The 22,067-nt window shown below is 44.6% G+C and overlaps 1 protein-coding gene and 2 non-coding genes across 3 annotated transcripts in view; all 3 read right to left on the reverse strand.

Annotated features, from left to right (window-relative positions):
• Positions 1-22,067, reverse strand: part of LOC144952670 (E3 ubiquitin/ISG15 ligase TRIM25-like) — a 34,660-nt gene that overhangs the window by 6,241 nt on the left and 6,352 nt on the right. Inside the window, exons 2-5 of the mRNA XM_078883145.1 lie at positions 18,441-18,536; positions 4,675-4,908; positions 3,492-3,514; positions 2,870-2,964 (exon numbers count right to left, since the gene is read on the reverse strand). Coding sequence (XP_078739271.1) covers positions 2,870-2,964; positions 3,492-3,514; positions 4,675-4,908; positions 18,441-18,536 — 448 coding nt within the window. The remainder of the gene's footprint in view (positions 1-2,869; positions 2,965-3,491; positions 3,515-4,674; positions 4,909-18,440; positions 18,537-22,067) is intronic.
• TRNAA-AGC (transfer RNA alanine (anticodon AGC)) lies at positions 5,858-5,929 on the reverse strand. Its single transcript has one exon. It is a non-coding gene; the product is annotated as a tRNA-Ala (tRNA).
• TRNAA-UGC (transfer RNA alanine (anticodon UGC)) lies at positions 17,678-17,749 on the reverse strand. The gene has a single exon. It is a non-coding gene; the product is annotated as a tRNA-Ala (tRNA).

Raw genomic sequence — 22,067 nt, forward strand, 5'->3', positions numbered from 1 at the left:
CCAGAGGACGAGAGGACTCTAGCCGCCCCTATGCCACGCATATAAATAATTTATAGTGAAAAACTTTGTTTTTACGGGTTTATTTTTTATTTTTGTATAGCTGCCATCGTTTAGCAGTTCTTGAATTTTGTTGTTGTATTCTATTTTGTCCATGATGACAGTGGCATTGCCTTTGTCGGCTGAGAGGATGACAATGTCATCCCTCTTTTTTAATTGAGCTAATTCAAAACGCTCATCTTTGCTGATGTTGCTAGCTGGCATCTTAGCGTTTTTGAGGGTTGCAGAGATTTCAGATCTTGCTACGTCTGCAGCGATGTGACTTAGGCCCTTGAGAACCACATCTACTCGGGCAATAATATCATTAACTGGTATGTGTCTAGGTGTGACTGCAAAGTTTAGTCCTTTAGCTAAAACGGATTTCAGACCATAAGAAATAGACCTGTTACTGCGATTAATTACGACTTTGTTAACGTATAGCTTTTCAGTGTGTGGGTCCGGTCTCTTCTTTGAGAGGCGGTTGAATTTGGAAATCAAGTTGTCCTTACATTTGGTCGACATAGCGACAGCTGAAGAGGCAGTCATTTTGTCTACATGTTCCCAATCTGATGTGGACATTGTTGCACTCAAAGATAGGTGTGATTTGTAGAGTGTCTTGTCTAACTGATCTAGTTCGGTGCGCGTAAGTCTGATTTTTTATGAGATAAGAGCTAAGCTAGTTCTAGACAGAATTCGTTTAGCATTAGAAGAAGTTACAGCAGCAGAGGTTAGTGTAAATGTGATTGGTATTACCTTAGAGTCGCGGCATCTCTTCAGAAAGGTGAGAGACTCGATTAGCTGAGCATTCTTATCCCGGAGTTTGTTGAAAGATCTTAAAGTTTTGTGGATCCCACCCCGTAGTGGCGATTAAATTTTGATTTGAAGCTTTCGTGACTGCAGGGATTCATAAATAGTCGCTCCAAGCCTGGGGCGTGTCATGCAGACTCTGTATTCTCGACAGACCTGTTCTCCACCTGAGGACGGCTGCTTGCGTTGTGGCCGAAACGTCGTGAGAATTATTTTATTATGTTTTATTTATTTTATTTTATTATTTCCATTTTACGTGACTTTACCGAAAGAACCAAGAAGATGAATCCCTGCAGTCACGAAAGCTTTAAATCGAAAGAAGACTAATGATAAGGATGCGTCAACTATTAGCGATAACGAAGAACATTTCTGCCCATTGAGTTACGTGTATACGGTCGTTTAGAAGTATTTTAGTCGTTATTTTTTATCTTTTATTACATACAATTTTACCAGTGAATTCATCGATGAAAACTAAACGTTTAGAAACCTACGTTACGAACCTATACAATCGCAGGGAGAATATTGTATAAAATCTTTCTTTTGATCACAGAATCTTGCCAGCGAATTTAATGAAGCATTAGCCAATTGATAAGCATCTGCTTAAGCAGGCACACTGCCGCACTCCATTGTTCCAAGACAATTCGTTAAATGCATAATCTTACCGATGAATTCATTGACGCATACTTTGCCTTTGGGATATGTTTCTTTATTGCCGTTCGTATGAATATCGTCGCATGCATGTTTAAGGACTTTTTTCCTATCACCGTATATGCTCGCGTTACTCCGAGGAATTAATCGATTGTTCTGATTACCCAGTTTGACAACGTAATCATTGAGGGTTAAATGTACGGATCAATGAGGAGAACATCTCCACGAGTACTGTGTGAACAATTCCAAGCATAAGAGTTCGCATATTAGAGTGTATGTTTTTGTTTAGAATTAAAGTTGCTTAACACAGAAGTGTCTGAGTGGTGCCTTCCTAAGTTCATGCATAATAATCTCAATTATAAGAACCGTATCCTGCGGTGAGATTTGAATTTGGAGACCTGACATTAACACACTAAGACTTAATCAGTAAATGTTAAAGCGATAATAATTGTATTATCCCGATTGATAATACGACCCTAGACAACGAAGCTAAGCCCAATTATAATAACAGCATATAAGCGTAACCACATACATTCGCATAACTTAATAAGAGTATCTCCCTAATTGGCATAATTTATACGCATAATAGCATACATTAGCATAATTTCGTCTAATTATGCATTTTTAAAAATGTTCATGAAATTTGTATTATTTTTTTATTATTTTTTAAAGACCCGGCATATACAACACCAGCATCAGGAACTCATTTGAGGTTGAAACTGCCTAGCAGAGGCCCTGGACTGGATCAGATATCACCTGCCACTGATGTTAGCCATGGCGGGTAATCAAACCCAGGTAACTGGGTTCGTAGTGCAGTGTGCTAACCACTATGCCACCGCCCCCCCCCCCCCCCCCCCCCACACATGCATACACATTCACAGGCACACACTCCATCTCAACATCACAATTACCTCTGACTCGTAATGTTGATTATTTTCCCAAGAACGCCACATTGGCTCTGTTCAGTATGGTCCTGGAATGGGATGTGAACAAATACTAAGATCCCCTGTGAGGCCTTCACAGACTATTGGGGCAAGTGCTGTTCGTGTGTGTCTATGAATGCTGGCAAGGCATACGAAGTGGGTGGGCAGCACCACGCCCGACCACCTATGTCTCCTTAAGTTCCAGGAAAAAACAAAGACAAATATCACCCGTGTAGCCTTTACAGACTGTTGGGAAAATCATCACCGTTGAAGGCTTTCACGACACACGAGGGGGTGGGTGGCCTGCACTACGGCTGGCCGCCTTTGTCCCCCTAGTGGTGATGTCTATAAGATATCAGGTAATTATTTGAGGTTGAGTCGACCTCGTGCACACACAGGGATAATTTTTTGGTCAAGATGGCCCCATCACCCATGATTCACACTGAAGAACTCACATAGGAGTTTGACTGCAGTTGTCTTCAGGACTTTAAATGAGGCAAAGTCCTCTTGGCTGGGAGCTGAGGGTGGAGTTGCTGTAGCCCTCCCTGCCCTGTGAAAGCAGAGCAGACATGGTCACTGTCTCACGCAGAGCATCGTCATTCACAGGATCATCACAAGTCCATCACACAGGCACTCATCAATCAAAGCATCATCACTCATTTAACATTTACAGCATCACCACACAGAATTACTATTAGCACACACAGCATCACCACACAGTATCAACACACAACATCACCACACATAGCATAATCACACAGCATTACCACACAGCATTACCACACACAGCATCATCACACACAGCATCACTCACAGCTTCACCACACAGCATCATCACCACACAGCATCATCACTCACAGCTTCACCACACACAGCCTCATCACACAGCATCATCACCACACACAGCCTCATCACACAGCATCACCACACAGCATCATCACCACACAACATTGCTATCACCACACATAGCATCATCACACACAGCATCCCCTCACACAACCAGTGTCTCACTGTCCGCACCCCACACTCAGTATCATGTTATCGTGTGTCGAGTCGTGAGTGAAAGTCGTCTTTTACCTGCGCATCTCCTCCACGTGCCCCTGTGAGAGAGAGAGAGACAAAATTACTGTGACTCGACATCCAATCTCTCGTGATCAGTGGAGTTCCCACTGCAACACCGTGGGTGGAATATAAACCCCAAAGTCTTGGCTTATGACCCCATGATCACCAACACTCACTTACGGGGCAAATATTTCAGAGTGAAACCGGTTGATAGTCAGCTATAAACCACTATTTAAATTTCTCCTCATCAGGCCCAGGGAGGGAAAGAGCTATTTTTCAGAAGCGACCTGGCCACAAATGATAGCTCAACGAAGTGATTCATCTCGTGGAAATTTATAGCAGCCCGATACTCTAAAAGCACGTTTCCAAATGTGGAAGAAAATTTGAGGACTCGGAGAAAAATCCATGAAACAATGGAAAGAGACACGAAAACTATAAATATATAAGGACGTCAGGGCTGGGATCAAATCCCCGACCACCGGTATATCAGGCAAGGTAGCTAACATCTCGCTACCCCTATGAGGACCAACACTGATTTACTGGGCAAATATTTCAGAGTGAGACCGGTTAATATTAATCTGTGTTGAGAATTTCTGAGTCCTCGTAATTTCTATCGTCAATGCCCACGTGGCAGGTCTTGCAGAAGGGGTGGTCAATACACAATGCTATCATTAATACGCGTATGAGACCTCGTATTTATTTTAACTTCCATAATATGAACAATGAAGGTAGCGCATCCAAGAGGAGGTCCACAAAGTAGGAAGCAGAGATGACATTGGCTCGTGAGCAGGCGCTGGTGTATTGTTGTTTTGCGGCATCATCAGATGTGGTAATGGCTTGGGGAGGACTTCATCCATCAGTAGATAGATCATGGCTGATGATAACCATGAATACCATGTACATTGTTGTTGCTGTTGTTATAGGGTTTATTTAAAAAGTGCAATTCCAATAACATTTAGTTTATATTCACAATGAAACAAACTTAATGGGAATCTGTTATAGAACAGGAGAGATAATTAATTTAACTGAGAAAATAAGAGATGGCCTTCCAAATGGCAGCCACTAGAGCTGCGATGCGAATCCATGAGTGGAGCTGTGTTTTCAAGCCCAGTGGATGCGAACTCTCATTCAGGAGCCTCTCTCTGCTGCTGGTGAGAGGGCTCTGTGCCAATTGCGACACTGGAGACTCATTGCTCACCTGTAGGAAAGCGAGCGAGTCCCTCTCCTGTGCTAGGGCCTCCAAGCGAATTGCTGCTGCCTGGAGCTCGCTGATCTCCCGCTGGTGGCGAGCGATCTTCTTCTCGATCTGGGTCAGCATCTCGCGCCCTTTCTGCTCCGCTTGCTCTAAAGCCGCCATCTCCTCCGCATCCAACGCTGCTCTCGCGTGGGCGAATCTGACCGAGATTGAGGCCTTTTCATTTGTCATGGATCCCTGCAAAGAGAAATGCCACCTCTGTTCATTAATGTCTGGTCCTTTGTGAAATGACATTCAGGTCGGTGTGACCCAAGTGCAACTCTCATGATGTCCAGACAGTGATACGAGTCTGCAGCACTAAGGCCTCCTTCTTCCTCTGCCTTTGATAATGCATTTTCACTACAACACAATTCGCCATAACGGGTGGGGGCTGTGAGGCATTGAAATAATCAAATACCATCATGAGTACATTTAGCGTCTGTGACATTCTCATTATGAAAGACAAAAGGGTTTACGCTTTGTTTACCTTCGCATGAAGCAAAGGGAAACCTGTAATATGCCTTCATCAAGTAAATCCTCAATGAGTCTCATTTCAATTAAATATTTAATTGGGATGATAGGTCAATTCCTCTTAAAATAAGTGTTTTGAATGTGAGAAGAAACCCACCACAGATGTATAAATGAAAAAAGTGGATCATGAACCCACTTGCTTTGCTATACTGCCACCTGGCCAACCCAAAGCCGAACTGGTTTCAGTATTATGGTGTACAACTGTCTGTGTGATCCACCAAATCTGCCACCAGAGTATTGCAACACGTTCCTTCGGAGTGGGCAGGTAGGAACTTGGTTGGACAGCGCATTTGTGCGATCCGTGCCATGCGGCGCAAGCTGCGTGGGGCGGCGCGTCACGTGATGCCGAGCCTGCCCGAAGCGCTCTATGAAATATAAATCGAGGGCGTGGCTATGCACGACAGACAGACAAATACTCCCTGGTGGGCAGTGTGGAACTGTTGTTCCTATCTGCATTATGTGAACTCTTATCGACTACAACTTTGATTGTAGTGCTGTTCATTGCTGACCCTATGCCATGTTGGTCTTCTGGATCTGTACTCAGCAACCAAAACGAATGAAAACAAGCCACGCATATTCCTTCGAGTAAATTGTCCACTGGCAAAATATCACCTCGTGGAGATGCCGGGGATTGAACCCGGGGCCTCACACATGCTAAGCGTGCACTCTACCACTGATCTACATCCCTCTGGTGGTTCTATCTGGGCGCAGTTCTACCTTGGTACGGGGTGAAACTTCGTCATCAGCTTCTTCCTCTCCCTTTTCACCCCACTCACTCTCCTGTTGGCCCTGGGCCCTGCACCCATAGATTATGCACAGAGTCCAAGCAAAATTAATTTTTTTGAAACAAAAAAAAAAATATCAAGAATACATGTGGATGGATCCTATAATGCTTTCCCAATTTATTTATTCTGGGAAATATTACTGGTAGGAACCTCCTGGTTACACCAGCCCACAGGGGATTATTGTGTCCGTCCGTCCGTCGTGCATCCAAAAATGGGAGGGGTGGGGCTGGGTGGAGAGGGTGGGGAGGGGAGGGGGGAGGGTGGGGCTTGATGGGGGGTGGCAGTGTTGTGTCTATACCCTTTTTTTTTATTAAGAACAATTAAAAAAAAAAACAATTTTTTTTATTATATTTTATTTTATCTATATATCTTTTTTTTAAATTAAACAATGAAAACAACTCACTTCTCCTCACAAGCACACCAGGAATCCATGAAACATGGAGGGCGGTTAAAATGTTGAGAATTCGGTCACAGAAAGGTCATAGACATCCAGATGGACAAAAGATGTATGGACTAGCCTTCCAAGACATCTGGAGATGTACAGATAAGGTGCAGAGTAAATAACGGTTGAAACTCGCGTTTTCTTAACGTTTTCCTTACCGAAAAGTAGAAACTTAACAAAGATAATTAACCAACAAACAATAATTTTTTTTTATTAGTATATGTTTCCTACCTACACGACCGTCCTAAAAACTAAAGAGTACGAATTCCAGAAAGCTTAAGTGGAAACATAGTTACGCTTAACCTCAGGACATTAAAATATAACTTAGAATAAAACACCAATCTCTGGAGAACTAAACTTGGCGAAGCCCCAAAATAATAATGTGACGAGGATCATTACGAATATTCATTAAACATAGACGAATGATAACCCCGATACTAAGACCGAAGGAACTCATAAAATATAATTCAAGAATAAATGTAACACACAGGACCACATAAATGTATTGCAAACATCTCCTCAGCCACCTTTGTCTTCCAGCGGGGTCTGACAAGCAAGGAGGGAGCAAAAAGGTCACAGGGAGGGGGGGTTTGTGCTGACATTGTTTGTTTTCTCTCGCAAGAGACGCGGAGAGAGGAGAGGGTGCTCGCGTGTTTGAGTTAAGCACGGCCGCCTTTGTCTCCCCGCAGCACAAACAGATGGCCCATGAATGCTTGGAGGGTTAGGAAAGGTCGCGAGGAGGGATCGCGGGGGTGCCCGCTCGCAAGGAATGCAGAGAGAAGGGAGTCACGTTTTTAAGTTAGGCACAGGCACACAGCGAACGAGCAGTCTGGGTTGAGTTGTGCTCAGTTTCGCAACTCGGCTTGCGACGCAGCGTTGCGACGGGGGCTCGCAAGAGAGCTGGGGCGGTTGTGCCTCGAGAAGTGATGGAACGAGGAGGAGTCGGTCGAGTCGCAGAAGTGTGAGTTCAACCTGGGTCGGGGCTGGGTTTCAGCCGTGCTCCGGCTGGCGGAGCGTCGTGAGGACACGAAACACCGATGCCGATAGCCGGTGTCGCTTCTCGCAGAACGAAGTTAAGTGCGAGTGAAGCTGGCAGCTGCACGAACAAGGGAAGCACGGAGCAGAGAGAGTGACGAGTGACGACAAGCAATCAACCTGTAAAAGGGCGGAGATCGCCAAGCGTCGACCAAGCGTGCAAAGCAGAGAGCGCGAAGCAGTGGAGAAAGCCTGGTCAAACGGCTGTGAGGAAGAGGACAGCACCATCGAATGCGCCGTGTGTTTGAGGGCACACCTACCAAAGACCAGTGTAAACAGACAAGACGTCACCGGGCGTCACCGAGCGTCGTGCCAACTCGTCATCCAGCAGTGGAGAGAGAAAGAGCGCAAGAGCAGCACGACTCGGACGTCACCGGGCGTCACCGAGCGTCGTGCCAACTCGTCATCCAGCAGTGGAGAGAGAGAGAGAGCGCAAGAGCAGCACGACTCGGACGTCACCGGGCGTCACCGAGCGTCGTGCCAACTCGTCATCCAGCAGTGGAGAGAGAGAGAGCGCAAGAGCAACACGACTCGGACGTCACCGGGCGTCACCGAGCGTTGTGCCAACTCGTCATCTAGCAGTAGAGAGAGAGAGAGCGCAAGAGCAGCACGACTCGGACGTCACAAGCAGAGACACGCAAGAGAGGCTCGCGGCGGCCACGCCCAACCCAGAGAAAACTTCTGGCCGCTGTTTGTATCCTCCTACACCACACAAGCTAACGACACAATTAATATTACGAGGGGACAACGCACACACAGCACGCACACGAATAAGACTTTTAAAAAAAAAATTATCTTTGCGTTTCAAAAAGGGTTGCCATTTCGAGGTGGTGCGTTCAATATCAACTGATCGTGCAAAGCAGTTGCTGCCGTCGAGTTACATGAATAAGAAATGTTTTAGTCATTCATTTTCGTTAACTGCATAATTTCGCCAATGAAGAAGTATTTTTAGTCATTCATTTTCGTTAATTGCATAATCGAGTTACATGAATTTATTGACGTATACCTGCTTTTGCATAAGAGAGTGTCATGTGCTTGTTTAGAATTAAAATTGCTTAACACCAACTGTTCGAGTGCTTCTTTCCAAGTCCATGCAAAACTGTCTTATTCTTGATAACTGTATCCTGTGATGAATTCTGAACCTGGAGACCTAAAATAACAAACACACTAAGGTAATCAGCAAATGTTTAATCGATGATAATCGTGTTATCCTGATTGATATAACTCTGGATAAACGAAGCTAAGCCTAATTATCACAACTGCACACATTAACATAACCGCAAGCATCCGCATAAATTACTACGATTATCTCCGCGATTATCATAATTTATGCATATAATTACGCACATTATAATAATTTATGCATATTAATACACACACTATCATAATTAATGCGATTTGCGCATTTTTCGGAAAATTATTAATTTTTATTATTTTTATCAAAATTTCATAACCCAACACATACAACATAATGGGGGCTCGTCCGGGATCTCTCGCAGACAGTGTTTTGCATGGATGATGGAATGAACCACTACGTGTTAACTAGAATATCGGGATCGAACATTGCATGGTAATTGTAAACGGGCGTAAAACAAAAAAAAATCGCCCTCTAAGGTTAAAACCCAGAATAACAGGTTGAAACAGAGACAGTGGAATTAAGATAATATCGTATCGAACCAATGGCATCCTGTGATAAATGGTGTTAGAGGTACGCACTCTGAATCGGAAAATAACAGAATAGATCGAGCAAAAACTAACTACACTCTGTGAGATAATTGTTTTATAAGTACTCTGAAAAGGAATGTCAGGTCAGCTGACGCCACACTTGAGATGCTAGGATTAAGAATAATTTTTGAATGGGTTACGGGAATCTGGGAGCTCGTATTAAAACGTACCGACCAATCTGTTACAAAGCAGTACAGTCAGAGAGACGTATGGGAAGGGAGCTGTATCGATAACACAAACACACCTCGGGGGAAACTAATTGACTGGATAAAATGTAACGAAGGCGAACACGATGCAAAAACTGCAGAGAAGGCAGGACAGGTCTCATGCCTTCTCACACAGGCATACAGACAGGGATTGTGGAATGAGGAAAAATTTGGAAAGGAAACGGGAGAGAAATCGTCTCTAATAAACGAGGAAAAATGTCCTCAGACCATCGTAAGGGAGGAGAAATCAGGGCTCGCGACACCAGCGAAACTCACAGACGTTGATCCACAGAATAAATATGGAAGTAACATTAAATCACACTCTTGGGTACGTGGACAGAGTCCAGGGACTGATCGCACAAAAGTTAAAGTAAAGCTACCAGGACATTCTTCACTAAAGGCAGAGGCAAAAACTGAAGGGAAATGGCAACACGAGCGACCCAGCACAGAGCGCACACAAGAAAAATGCACGCCGCTTAATCACGCCCGACACAGTACAGATCAAAGTGACAGATTGCCTGATGATAACTTGTTTGATGATGACGCTGTCGGCAATCAACTTTCGGAATACCTATTCACCAGTAAAACCCTTAAATTGATGGACAAGGCTCTAGTCAGAATTCCCGATTTTGATCCACACAATAAGTCTATGGATATACACACACATATCGCAACAGTAGAAGAGGAGGCAATGATTAGAGGGCTGACGAGACGGGATGAAAAAGCAAGTTTGTTGAAACGGAGCTTACATAAAGAATCTATACCATGGGTAAATTCACTACCACACAAGGTTAAAAATGATTTTAAACAACTGAGCCTGGCAGTGATTCGGAAGTTTGGAGAATATTCGACACTCACTGAGGGGTTTTATGCGGTAAAATCGATGACCCAGGGCATGGACCAAGACCCACGTGACTACCTTTTACAATTTAAAAGAGCGTATTTCGCAGGCGATGTGAAACAATACCACGAAGGAGATAAAATGTTCAAAATTATGTTTTTGAATCCTTGAGCCCAAGGATTACAGAAAGGGTGAGAATGGTTTTGAATCCAGAAACCGCATCCTTACGCCGCCTAGAGAGCAAGGCGTACATGGCATGGTTATACAGAGCTAAGAATCATAATTCGGATCCAGAACACAGGGAGAGGGATAAGGAACCCAGCCTCTCAGAGAGAAATAAAAATCACCGAGCAGTCCCACGATGCAGGGAGGAGCAAAAACGCACGCACCCGTGGCAAAATAAACCAGAGAGAGGTTGGCACGAGAATGAGAGCGGCACAAAGCCGAACATTCAGGAGAATCGCAGAATGTGGAGGCCAAGGGCAGAATCATATCAACACCTCATGCCCCGACATACGCAAGGTCAAAATTACCCACAAAGATGGCGAAGTAACGATCCAGGAAAAATTTGGCACCCAAATGGGAGAAACACTGGGCCAAAAATGTACGAGAATCGCAGGAGGGAGAGGTTCAGAGCAGAACCATATCAACACCCCATGTCCCGACATACGCAAGGTCAAAATTACCCACAAAAATGGCAAAGTAACAATCCAGGAAAAATTTGGCACCCAAATGGGAGTAACACTGGGCCAAAAATGTACGAGAATCGCAGGATGGGAGGTCAAAAACAATCAGTCCAATTACGACCAATTCCTCCACCGGCTATACCAGGAGAGAATAGAGGAATAACACAGAATGCGGTCCAAATACGTGATGAATTACCCACAGTGATTGAGAGCGAGCAGCCCATACGCGCCACGCACGCTGAAGTTTTGTTAAACCCTGAGCTCAATGGGAAATACAAGCAGGCTGCAAGTGACAGGGCGAACAAATACCGCCACGACAGGGAAACATTAAAAGCATACGATGCGGTAGGAAACACGAGCAGTGCTCTTGTAAATGACGCGCGGATCAAATACAAGGACAGGGCTGCATTGAAGCGTGATCGAACAGTAGATAACAGACAGCAGAGACAGAGAGAGCACACAGGAAAAACAGTGCCACGCGTCGCAAAAGAGAGCGATAATGGTGCAGGGAGAGGGAACACAGAGACCCACCCTGGGAAGTACAGGCGTGAGCCTCTGAATGGAAAATATCCAAATGAAACAAAAATTAATGTGGATCGGAGTGCTGAAATGGAGACGAATGTCCATGACGTATCGGGAATGGTGCTGAAATCCAACCCACTCGTACAAACCAAGAGGGCAACATTACGAGGCACAGAATTAAATCGACACACTGACTCGGCAAATGTGCATGTAATCGCAGAGAGAGCGGATGCCACGAACCAAGTGTCAAAGTTGGTTGTGTGCGCGAATTCTGGTTATGTGCAGCACAATTTTTCACCACACACTCCCACGACGCGAGAGAGTGAGAGCGGAAACTACAAAAACGAACCCAAAAACCGTGATCGAATGATCAAAGTGATAAGTGGTAAACCAGACACTCGGAACTTGGTAAAAAGATTGCAAGGATGTAACAGGAGGAAAATAACGCAAAAATGCGTTTGAAACCGCTACCTAGCGTTTCCCAGGATTTAACAAAAACAAAAAAATTAATATCCGCCGTAGTTATGATGTATGAGAACCGATGTAATGTAATATCGATGTTTAACGTTTTGTTTTATTCTCTTTGCTTATTTCAAATGTAACCAGGTTAAGATTGTGATACATACGCGCGTGGTAAGGAATAACCGCCAAGAGTGAGGGCGGCTTATGGATTCATAACACAAAAAAAGGGCATTTATTTGGTTTGAAAATTCGCCAGTGGCCAAATCGACCCCTGATAATTTTCAGAAGGGCGGATTGTTGTGTCTATACCCTTTTTTTATTAAGAACAATTAAAAAAAAAAACAATTTTTTTTATTATATTTTATTTTATCTATATATCTTTTTTTTTATTAAACAATGAAAACAACTCACTTCTCCTCACAAGCACACCAGGAATCCATGAAACATGGAGGGCGGTTAAAATGTTGAGAATTCGGTCACAGAAAGGTCATAGACATCCAGATGGACAAAAGATGTATGGACTAGCCTCCCAAGACATCTGGAGATGTACAGATAAGGTGCAGAGTAAATAACGGTTGCAACTCGCGTTTTCTTAACGTTTTCCTTACCGAAAAGTAGAAACTTAACAAAGATAATTAACCAACAAACAATAATTTTTTTTTATTAGTATATGTTTCCTACCTACACGACCGTCCTAAAAACTAAAGAGTACGAATTCCAGAAAGCTTAAGTGGAAACATAGTTACGCTTAACCTCAGGACATTAAAATATAACTTAGAATAAAACACCAATCTCTGGAGAACTAAACTTGGCGAAGCCCCAAAATAATAATGTGACGAGGATCATTACGAATATTCATTAAACATAGACGAATGATAACCCCGATACTAAGACCGAAGGAACTCATAAAATATAATTCAAGAATAAATGTAACACACAGGACCACATAAATGTATTGCAAACATCTCCTCAGCCACCTTTGTCTTCCAGCGGGGTCTGACAAGCAAGGAGGGAGCAAAAAGGTCACAAGGGGGGGGGTTTGTGCTGACATTGTTTGTTTTCTCTCGCAAGAGACGCGGAGAGAGGAGAGGGTGCTCGCGTGTTTGAGTTAAGCACGGCCGCCTTTGTCTCCCCGCAGCACAAACAGATGGCCCATGAATGCTTGGAGGGTTAGGAAAGGTCGCGAGGAGGGATCGCGGGGGTGCCCGCTCGCAAGGAATGCAGAGAGAAGGGAGTCACGTTTTTAAGTTAGGCACAGGCACACAGCGAACGAGCAGTCTGGGTTGAGTTGTGCTCAGTTTCGCAACTCGGCTTGCGACGCAGCGTTGCGACGGGGGCTCGCAAGAGAGCTGGGGCAGTTGTGCCTCGAGAAGTGATGGAACGAGGAGGATTCGGTCGAGTCGCAGAAGTCTGAGTTCAACCTGGGTCGGGGCTGGGTTTCAGCCGTGCTCCGGCTGGCGGAGCGTCGTGAGGACACGAAACACCGATGCCGATAGCCGGTGTCGCTTCTCGCAGAACGAAGTTAAGTGCGAGTGAAGCTGGCAGCTGCACGAACAAGGGAAGCACGGAGCAGAGAGAGTGACGAGTGACGACAAGCAATCAACCTGTAAAAGGGCAGAGATCGCCAAGCGTCGACCAAGCGTGCAAAGCAGAGAGCGCGAAGCAGTGGAGAAAGCCTGGTCAAACGGCTGTGAGGAAGAGGACAGCACCATCGAATGCGCCGTGTGTTTGAGGGCACACCTACCAAAGACCAGTGTAAACAGACAAGACGTCACCGGGCGACACCGAGCGTCGTGCCAACTCGTCATCCAGCAGTGGAGAGAGAAAGAGCGCAAGAGCAGCACGACTCGGACGTCACCGGGCGTCACCGAGCGTCGTGCCAACTCGTCATCCAGCAGTGGAGAGAGAGAGCGCAAGAGCAGCACGACTCGGACGTCACCGGGCGTCACCGAGCGTCGTGCCAACTCGTCATCTAGCAGTAGAGGGAGAGAGAGCGCAAGAGCAGCACGACTCGGACGTCACCGGGCGTCACCGAGCGTCGTGCCAACTCGTCATCTAGCAGTAGAGGGAGAGAGAGCGCAAGAGCAGCACGACTCGGACGTCACCGGGCGTCACCGAGCGTCGTGCCAACTCGTCATCCAGCAGTGGAGAGAGAGAGAGCGCAAGAGCAACACGACTCGGACGTCACCGGGCATCACCGAGCGTCGTGCCAACTCGTCATCTAGCAGTAGAGAGAGAGAAAGCGCAAGAGCAGCACGACTCGGACGTCACAAGCAGAGACACGCAAGAGAGGCTCGCGGCGGCCACGCCCAACCCAGAGAAAACTTCTGGCCGCTGTTTGTATCCTCCTACACCACACAAGCTAACGACACAATTAATATTACGAGGGGACAACGCACACACAGCACGCACACGAATAAGACTTTTAAAAAAAAATTGATCTTTGCGTTTCAAAAAGGGTTGCCATTTCGAGGTGGTGCGTTCAATATCAACTGATCGTGCAAAGCAGTTGCTGCCGTCGAGTTACATGAATAAGAAATGTTTTAGTCATTCATTTTCGTTAACTGCATAATTTCGCCAATGAAGAAGTATTTTTAGTCATTCATTTTCGTTAATTGCATAATCGAGTTACATGAATTTATTGACGTATACCTGCTTTCGCATAAGAGAGTGTCATGTGCTTGTTTAGAATTAAAATTGCTTAACACCAACTGTTCGAGTGCTTCTTTCCAAGTCCATGCAAAACTGTCTTATTCTTGATAACTGTATCCTGTGATGAGATCTGAACCTGGAGACCTAAAATAACAAACACACTAAGATAATCAGCAAATGTTTAATCGATGATAATCGTGTTATCCTGATTGATATAACTCTGGATAAACGAAGCTAAGTCTAATTATCACAACTGCACACATTAACATAACCGCAAGCATCCGCATAAATTACTACGATTATCTCCGCGATTATCATAATTTATGCTTATAATTACACACATTATCATAATTTATGCATATTAATACACACACTATCATAATTAATGCGATTTGCGCATTTTTCGCAAAATTATTAATTTTTATTATTTTTATCAAAATTTCATAACCCAACACATACAACAGCAGGGGTGGGGCTGGGTGGGGAGGGGCTGGTCACCCCGTGGTGCCCTGATAAAACTCAACATTTAATCTACTCACGCCGGCTTGTGCCCGCCCTCACAGTCGGCCATATTTGCGAAATACACCACGCCGCCGTTGACCCTGGCCATTGACCGAGCAACCCAACGTCCCTACCAGCTCCCTCCGCAGGAATGTGTTAAATTCAGAAATAAAAAAAAGTGTTTTGGATACTTTTAAGCACTTGTTTTCATCTTCAATTTTTTAAATAAACAATTTGATAACTGTGTGCATCGCTAGTTATACAAATAGCAAGTTCCTGAAATCAACATCCGAAGGTATCGTTCATTTGGGGTAATATTAACGAAAGTTAATGTGCACCCCTATTACAGGGACATTGACACAGCCAATTGATTTTGGAAATCAACCTTTGTTGGAAACAAATTAACTAAACCCAGGGCCTCACACATGCAAAGCGTGTGCTCTACCACATTGGGTCAGTCTGAACCCAGTAACGTGACCTCGTTGTGTAAGGGGGCTATCGGGGTCATGGTTTGAGTTGAAGACTCTACTCGGAAATCTCGCAGATCTGTTCCTTTTCCCGGTTGTTAGATAGCAGCACTTGGAAGCAAGCATTACCTGGGCTACTTCCGAGAACCATGAAAGTTCAAGTTCAAGTGCAAGTTCATTTATGAGGTATAGGCCTGTGAGCCATTCGGCTCTTGAATCGGGTGCAACCGCAACAAACAAAAAACAAAAACATGAACAAGAATACAGAAAATCCAAGAAAAGACAGCAAAATATTGCAGAAAAAGCACCGTACACCAACACTGTGTGCAAAAATCCCAGTGGGATGCAAGTCAAACAACAACAACCACAAGACAACTTAGATTAAGGCCATCAGTCTAACTCTGTACTACAACAAACAAACATGTCCAAACCAAAACACTTTTCGAAAATCAGCAAAATAAACCCATAAAAGCAATGAAACAGTGGGCATAGGAACTGTGACCGAATTTTCACAATAAACGACGTAAACAATATGTACTATCAAACTCTGCAGCCATAGCTGGCTGCATGAGTCACTCCACAACAGTAGGAGCATCAGTCAGAGTATCAACATTTTTCAATGCACCTTTAAGATCAGCACACTAAATCAAAACACAGATCATACTTTGCAGTGATCATCCGGAGCGAAACATTGTATTTTAGGCCACTAAATTGCAGTGGCAGCTAGGCTTGTACAACTCCTCGAGAGCAGTTTTGAGTGAAGATCTCATAGGTAGTGATTCAAGTTGCAGTTTATTGCCAATAGCATTGCAGACCCTGGGGGCATCAATAGCAAAGGCCCTTCCTCCAGTATTTGTACGGCAATAAGGAATGTGAAGCTGGTAAATGAGCGAAGACCTTAGGTCAAATTTGTTCTTTGAAACAGAAAGTGACATCTCATCCACATTAGGGGCCATCAAAGAACACACGGCTAGATGAATATGGCCCAGTGGCCTAATGGATAAGTAACCAGCTTCTGGTAGTTGGGGGATTGCGGGTTTGAGTCCCATCTGTGTCTTTAGTGTTTTGTTAAAAATTCAACGATACTATTTATTCTTCAAATCACAATTTGATTTCCCATTCAATTACCTAGGCATAATTTACCTCGACTCTTTTCAAGAAAATTTCCCAAGTATCCTGATACAATTCCACTCGTTGAGTTCTCCTTCAGCGATGAAGACTCCAGACTGATTTTCGTCTCACTCACTCCGTTCGACCACCACTCGGCAGGTCACAACACTTTTCTATCGGCTTCTTCCACGCACTGCTCGAATTTGGAAGTCCATGCGACGATTTCAAGTCTAATAATCTTTCTAATTTCCATAAATATGTTAACTGTTATCGACAACTTTGGTTGTCGTGCTGTTCATTGCTGACCGTAGGACATGTTGGTCTTCTGGATCTGTGCTCAGCAACCACAACAAATGAAAACAAGCAGGCGTTTTTTGTCCAGGCCACGCATATTCCTTTGAGTAAAATTAGCCACTGACAAAACATCACCTCGTGGAGATGCCGGGGATTGAAACGGGGGCCTCACACATGCGAAGCGTGCACTACCACTGAGCTACATCCCCATTCTGTTTCTACCTGGGTGCAGTTCCACCTCGGTACGGGGTGAAACTTCGTCATCAGCTTCTTCCTCTCCCTTGTCACCCCACTCACTCTGCTGTTGGCCCTGAGCCCTGTAAACATCGTGTTTGCACAGAGTCCAAGCAAAATTAATTTCTTTGAAACAAAAAGAAATAACAAGAATACATGTGGATGGATACTATAATGCTTTCCCAATTTATTTATTCTTGGAAATGTTTCATTCGGAAATAAAAAAGTGCATTGGATACTTCTAAGCACTTGTTTTCATCTCCAAATGTTTAAGTACACAATTTGATCACTGTGTGCATCGGTAGTTATACAAACAGCAAGTTCCGAAAATCAAGACAAATTCATCCGAAGGTATCGTTCATATCGGGTAATATTTACGAGAGTTCACGTGCACCCCGATTACAGGGACATGGACACAGCCAATAAATTTTGGAAATCAACCTTTGTTGGAAACATAAATTAAAGCTTCCAACATGGAGATGCCGGGGATTGAACCCGGGCCCTCACACATGCAAAGCGTGCGCTCTCCCACTGAGCTACATCCCCACCACGCTGGCAGCCAGGCAGGTAGCCAACCCCCTTAACTATCGGCCCCTCCCCTTACCCCCCCTCCCTTAGGCCCCTCCCCCCACCCCCATTCCCTTAGGCCCCTCCCCTCCTCCCTTAGGCCCCTCCCCTGACCACCCCCCCCATATCCTGAGGCCCCTCCCCTGACGCCACCTCCCTTAGGCCCCTCCTCTGACCCCCCCCCCCTTCGAGGCCCCTCTCCTGACTCACTCCCCCCTTCCTTAGGCCCCTCCCCTGACCCTCCTCCCTTAGGCACCTCCCCTCTCCGTACCCGGCAGTAGGTCTCCACCAATCAAAGAGCTGTGTATATTATATATTTATTTATGCACGACAGTCAGACAGACAAAATATCCCTGGTGGGCAGTGTGGAACATTTTTCCTACCTGTATAAGAGGTATGTACCACCTCATCTGGCCAATATTGCTAACGGATGTTGAAGTGGTAAGTTGTATGGAGATATGGGAATATGTAATTCCCACCACTGAATCAATTCCTTATTGGAGATGAGAGCCACCTTTTTGGCTCGTCTGTTCATTAAGGCACATTGACCGTTGTCTTTAGTCCCACGGTGTGTTCAAAGCCAATGGAAGTCCACGTTAATAAATGGAGTTTACCTCCATTACAAACCCTATTCAGGGTGGAGTGACAGGGTCCGGCCCAGATGCGGTACCTGTACGTCCCTCCGAGCGGCCTCCATCTTCCTCACAAACTCCTCCGCCTTCCTCCTCTTCTCCTCCACCGCCTGCGTCTCCTCTCCCACTTGTTTCTGTGAGAGACATCACCAGGGGAGACTCCACTCACTCTCCGAGCGTCCCCACTCACCCCCACTCCACTTGGACCCCTCCACAGTGACTGTCCCAGCTCCAGGCAGCAGCGGCCCCATGCAGTCATGGAGGCCGGGGGAGAGAGCGCTGCACGGAACTGATTTCACGAGGAGCTCAAACGCCTCCTGGAGCTCACGGAGCTCGAGTCCAGGATCCAGTCACTCTGCACTCCAGAGGTTCACTTCACGTGCATTCAGTACCATTGGAGATTCACTGTCATGGTACTGGTATTTCCCCCCCTTAATTTGACATGGTAAACTTGCTGATAAAATGTGCATATTCTTAGTTAAGATTACATTTTAAGATTGTGTGTGATTTGAATATATTTATTCTTGAAATAAAATGAAAATCCAGCCTTTTTGTCAACCACTGCTGGAGAGAGCCTACCCACTCTGTATCCATCATGGGGATTGTTTTGCCATGAACTTCCAACCACGTCATCACTTTACAGCAACTCCTTCTGCAAGTTCCCAATGGATTAATATTCACTCAGGGTCCAAGCACTAAATAACGCCTGCAGCATTCCCTTCAATGTAGCCCTGAATGCTCGTTTGTCAAAACGCCAGGAAGTTGGATATACAAGCACCTCAGTAATAACTACTGCAGTAAGTAGTTATTACTCTAATCTCAGTAGCTACTACTGAAGAGTCAATTGATACTACTATAGAGTCAGCAAATACTACTGTAGAGTTGGTAGAAACAACTGTAGACTAAGTAGATACTACCATAGAGTCAATATATACTATTATAGAGTCAATAGTGATTTCTGTAGAGTCAGTAGTTATTACTGTAAAGTCGAAATATACTACTGTCGAGTCAATAAATACCACTATAGATTCAGCAGATACTACTATAGTCATTATATACGATTGTAGAATCAGGAGTTCTACTATAGAGTCGATAGATACTACTATAGAGTCGTTAGATAATACTATAGAGTCTGTAGATACTACAGCCTCTATAGATACGTCTATAGATTCAGTAGATACTGCTATAGAGTCAGCAGATACTGCTATATAGTTAGTAGTTACTGCTAACGTCAGTGGATACTACTATAGAGTCAAGAGATACTACTATAGATTCAGCAGATACAATTATAGTAATTAAATACTACTGTAGAGTCAATAGTTACTTCTATAGTCGGTTGATACTACGACACTGTCGGTAGTTATTACTATAGAGTCATACTACTACAGTCAGTAGATACCGCTATTGAGTTAGCAGATACTGCTAAAGTTATTAGTTACTACTATAGTCAGTGGCTACCATTATACAGTCAGTAGTTACTACTATAGAGTCCATAGATGCTACTGCAGTCAGTAGATACTACTGTAGGGTCAGTGTATACTATAGTGTCAGTAGATACTAATACTATAGAGTCAGTAGATTCTGCTGTCAGTAGTTATAACTACGGTCAGTAGATACTACTATACAGTCAGTAGATACTATAGTCGGTAGATACTTCTATACAGTCAGATACAACTGTATAATCACTGGACACGACTGTATAGTCACTAGATACTATTGTAGATTCACTAGATGCTACTTTAAAGTCAGTAAATACTATTATACAGTCAGTAGATACTACTGTAGTGTCATTAGATACTACTATAGAGTCAGTAGTTACGACTGTACACTCGGGGGATACTACTGTATAGTCGGTAGATACTACTGTTGAGTCAGTAGTCACTACTGTAGGGTCACTAGATACTAACGTAGAGTCATTAGATGTGACTGTAGAGGCAGTAGTTACTACTGTAGTTGGAATATACTACTGTAGGGGCGGTAGATAGTACTGTAAGAGCAGCTTTCTTATACCAAAAAATAAGCTACGCCTTAACTGGGGGGAGCAATAAGTCTGACGCTTGTTTGAGGTGTTTTAAATCAAACTGTTTCTTTATTTCTTTGTTGCACAAAAACGAGTGATTTCGAAAGTTATATCTTTGCCTGTTTATGTACTGTATCACGTTGTCGCAAGGTCAAAGACTGTGTCCACTCGCTCACTGCCTGGCTCTTCTCCTAACTTCCCGTTTATAGTCAGACCGGAAGTGACGTCATGGGTTCAACAAACGGAGCGTCTAACCACAGGGGGGTTCTAAACAGTTGGAATATTCCAAATAAAATATGCCCAGTCTGTCAACAAATGTGTAGAGTAGTTCGGGAACGTTATGTCACGCGCACCTTCCAGTGCGATGACGTCATAGGATGTGACGTCATCCGTGCCTTTCGGTGCGATGACATCATGGGAAGTGACGTCATGCGCGCTGGGCGGGACGATGACGTTATATCTCCTCGGGGTACTTAAGGTAGAACCCGTGACAAAAGCGGGGTCGTTGTGGGAGCCCGGGAAGGTGAACGGTGGAAGAGTTAACCGGGGGTAGGGCTCACGGAGTCTGGCTGATCCCCCATCCGACGCAGAGGAGAGAGCCCGGGAACTAGCCGAGCGACGGAATAGACAGAGTATGGGTCCGGGTGAAGGACCGAGCATAGGACCCTTACCCCTGGGGAATAGTTCTTAATCCCTTAATAAATACTGACGTAAGCCCTTAATAAACAACTGGCGTAAGCCCTTACAGAAGATCTGCATCTGAGTCGTCTTTTGCACCTTAACAAATGTATGACAGATGGACATCAAATGTATACGCAGAAATAACACATTAACTTTTTGTCTTATGGCTCTTACATTACATACCAATTACTCTTAACATTAACCTTAAGAGCCACAAAAGCATAAATAATAAACTTTACTTATAACAATAATAATTTCTTGTATTTCTGCCACTTATTGGCTTTTTTTAGCTTTATCTTATCCGTACACTTTCATGCTGCTTCTGGTAACAGACAGAGCTTTGTAATAGGTCACTCTAGTGTGTTGAACTTCGTTTTAACACACGCGTGATGGAATGGAACCGTCGATAGATAATACTGTACAGTCGGTAGATACTAGTATAGAGTCAGTGGATACTACTATAGAGTCAGTACATACTACTACAGTGAGTACATAGACTATAGAGTCAGTAGTCACTTCTATAGAGTCAGCAAATACTGCTATAGAGTCAGCAGATACTACTATAGAGTTAGTTACTACTGTAGTGCCTGAAAGTACGCGCCACATGCGAGAGTGGGTATACGCGTGAGTGGAGTACAGTGGGAGCAAACGAGGTCGAGGGGTTGTTGTTGCTAGGCGTAGAAAGAAGGGTAGAGACGAGTAGGGGGCAACTAAGGACACAGGGCGCTGATTGGCTGGGAGTTGTTGTTGTCCAAAGGAGGTGACGCGCTGTCTGAGGACAGTAGCAGGTGGTAAGGGGTAATTAAGGACGCAAGACGCTGATTGGCCGAGGAGTTGTTGTTGTCGCTAAGTGGCGCCGCATTGTCTGGGAAAACATGCTAGGTGCCAGCGGGGGCTGGGGGCGAGTGGCGTCGCAGGGGATGCCTCAGATTAATTGGAGATTAATTGGTTGGGGGATTAAGAG

Source organism: Lampetra fluviatilis, chromosome 69 (assembly GCF_964198595.1).
Source record: "Lampetra fluviatilis chromosome 69, kcLamFluv1.1, whole genome shotgun sequence".
NCBI lineage: Eukaryota > Metazoa > Chordata > Hyperoartia > Petromyzontiformes > Petromyzontidae > Lampetra > Lampetra fluviatilis.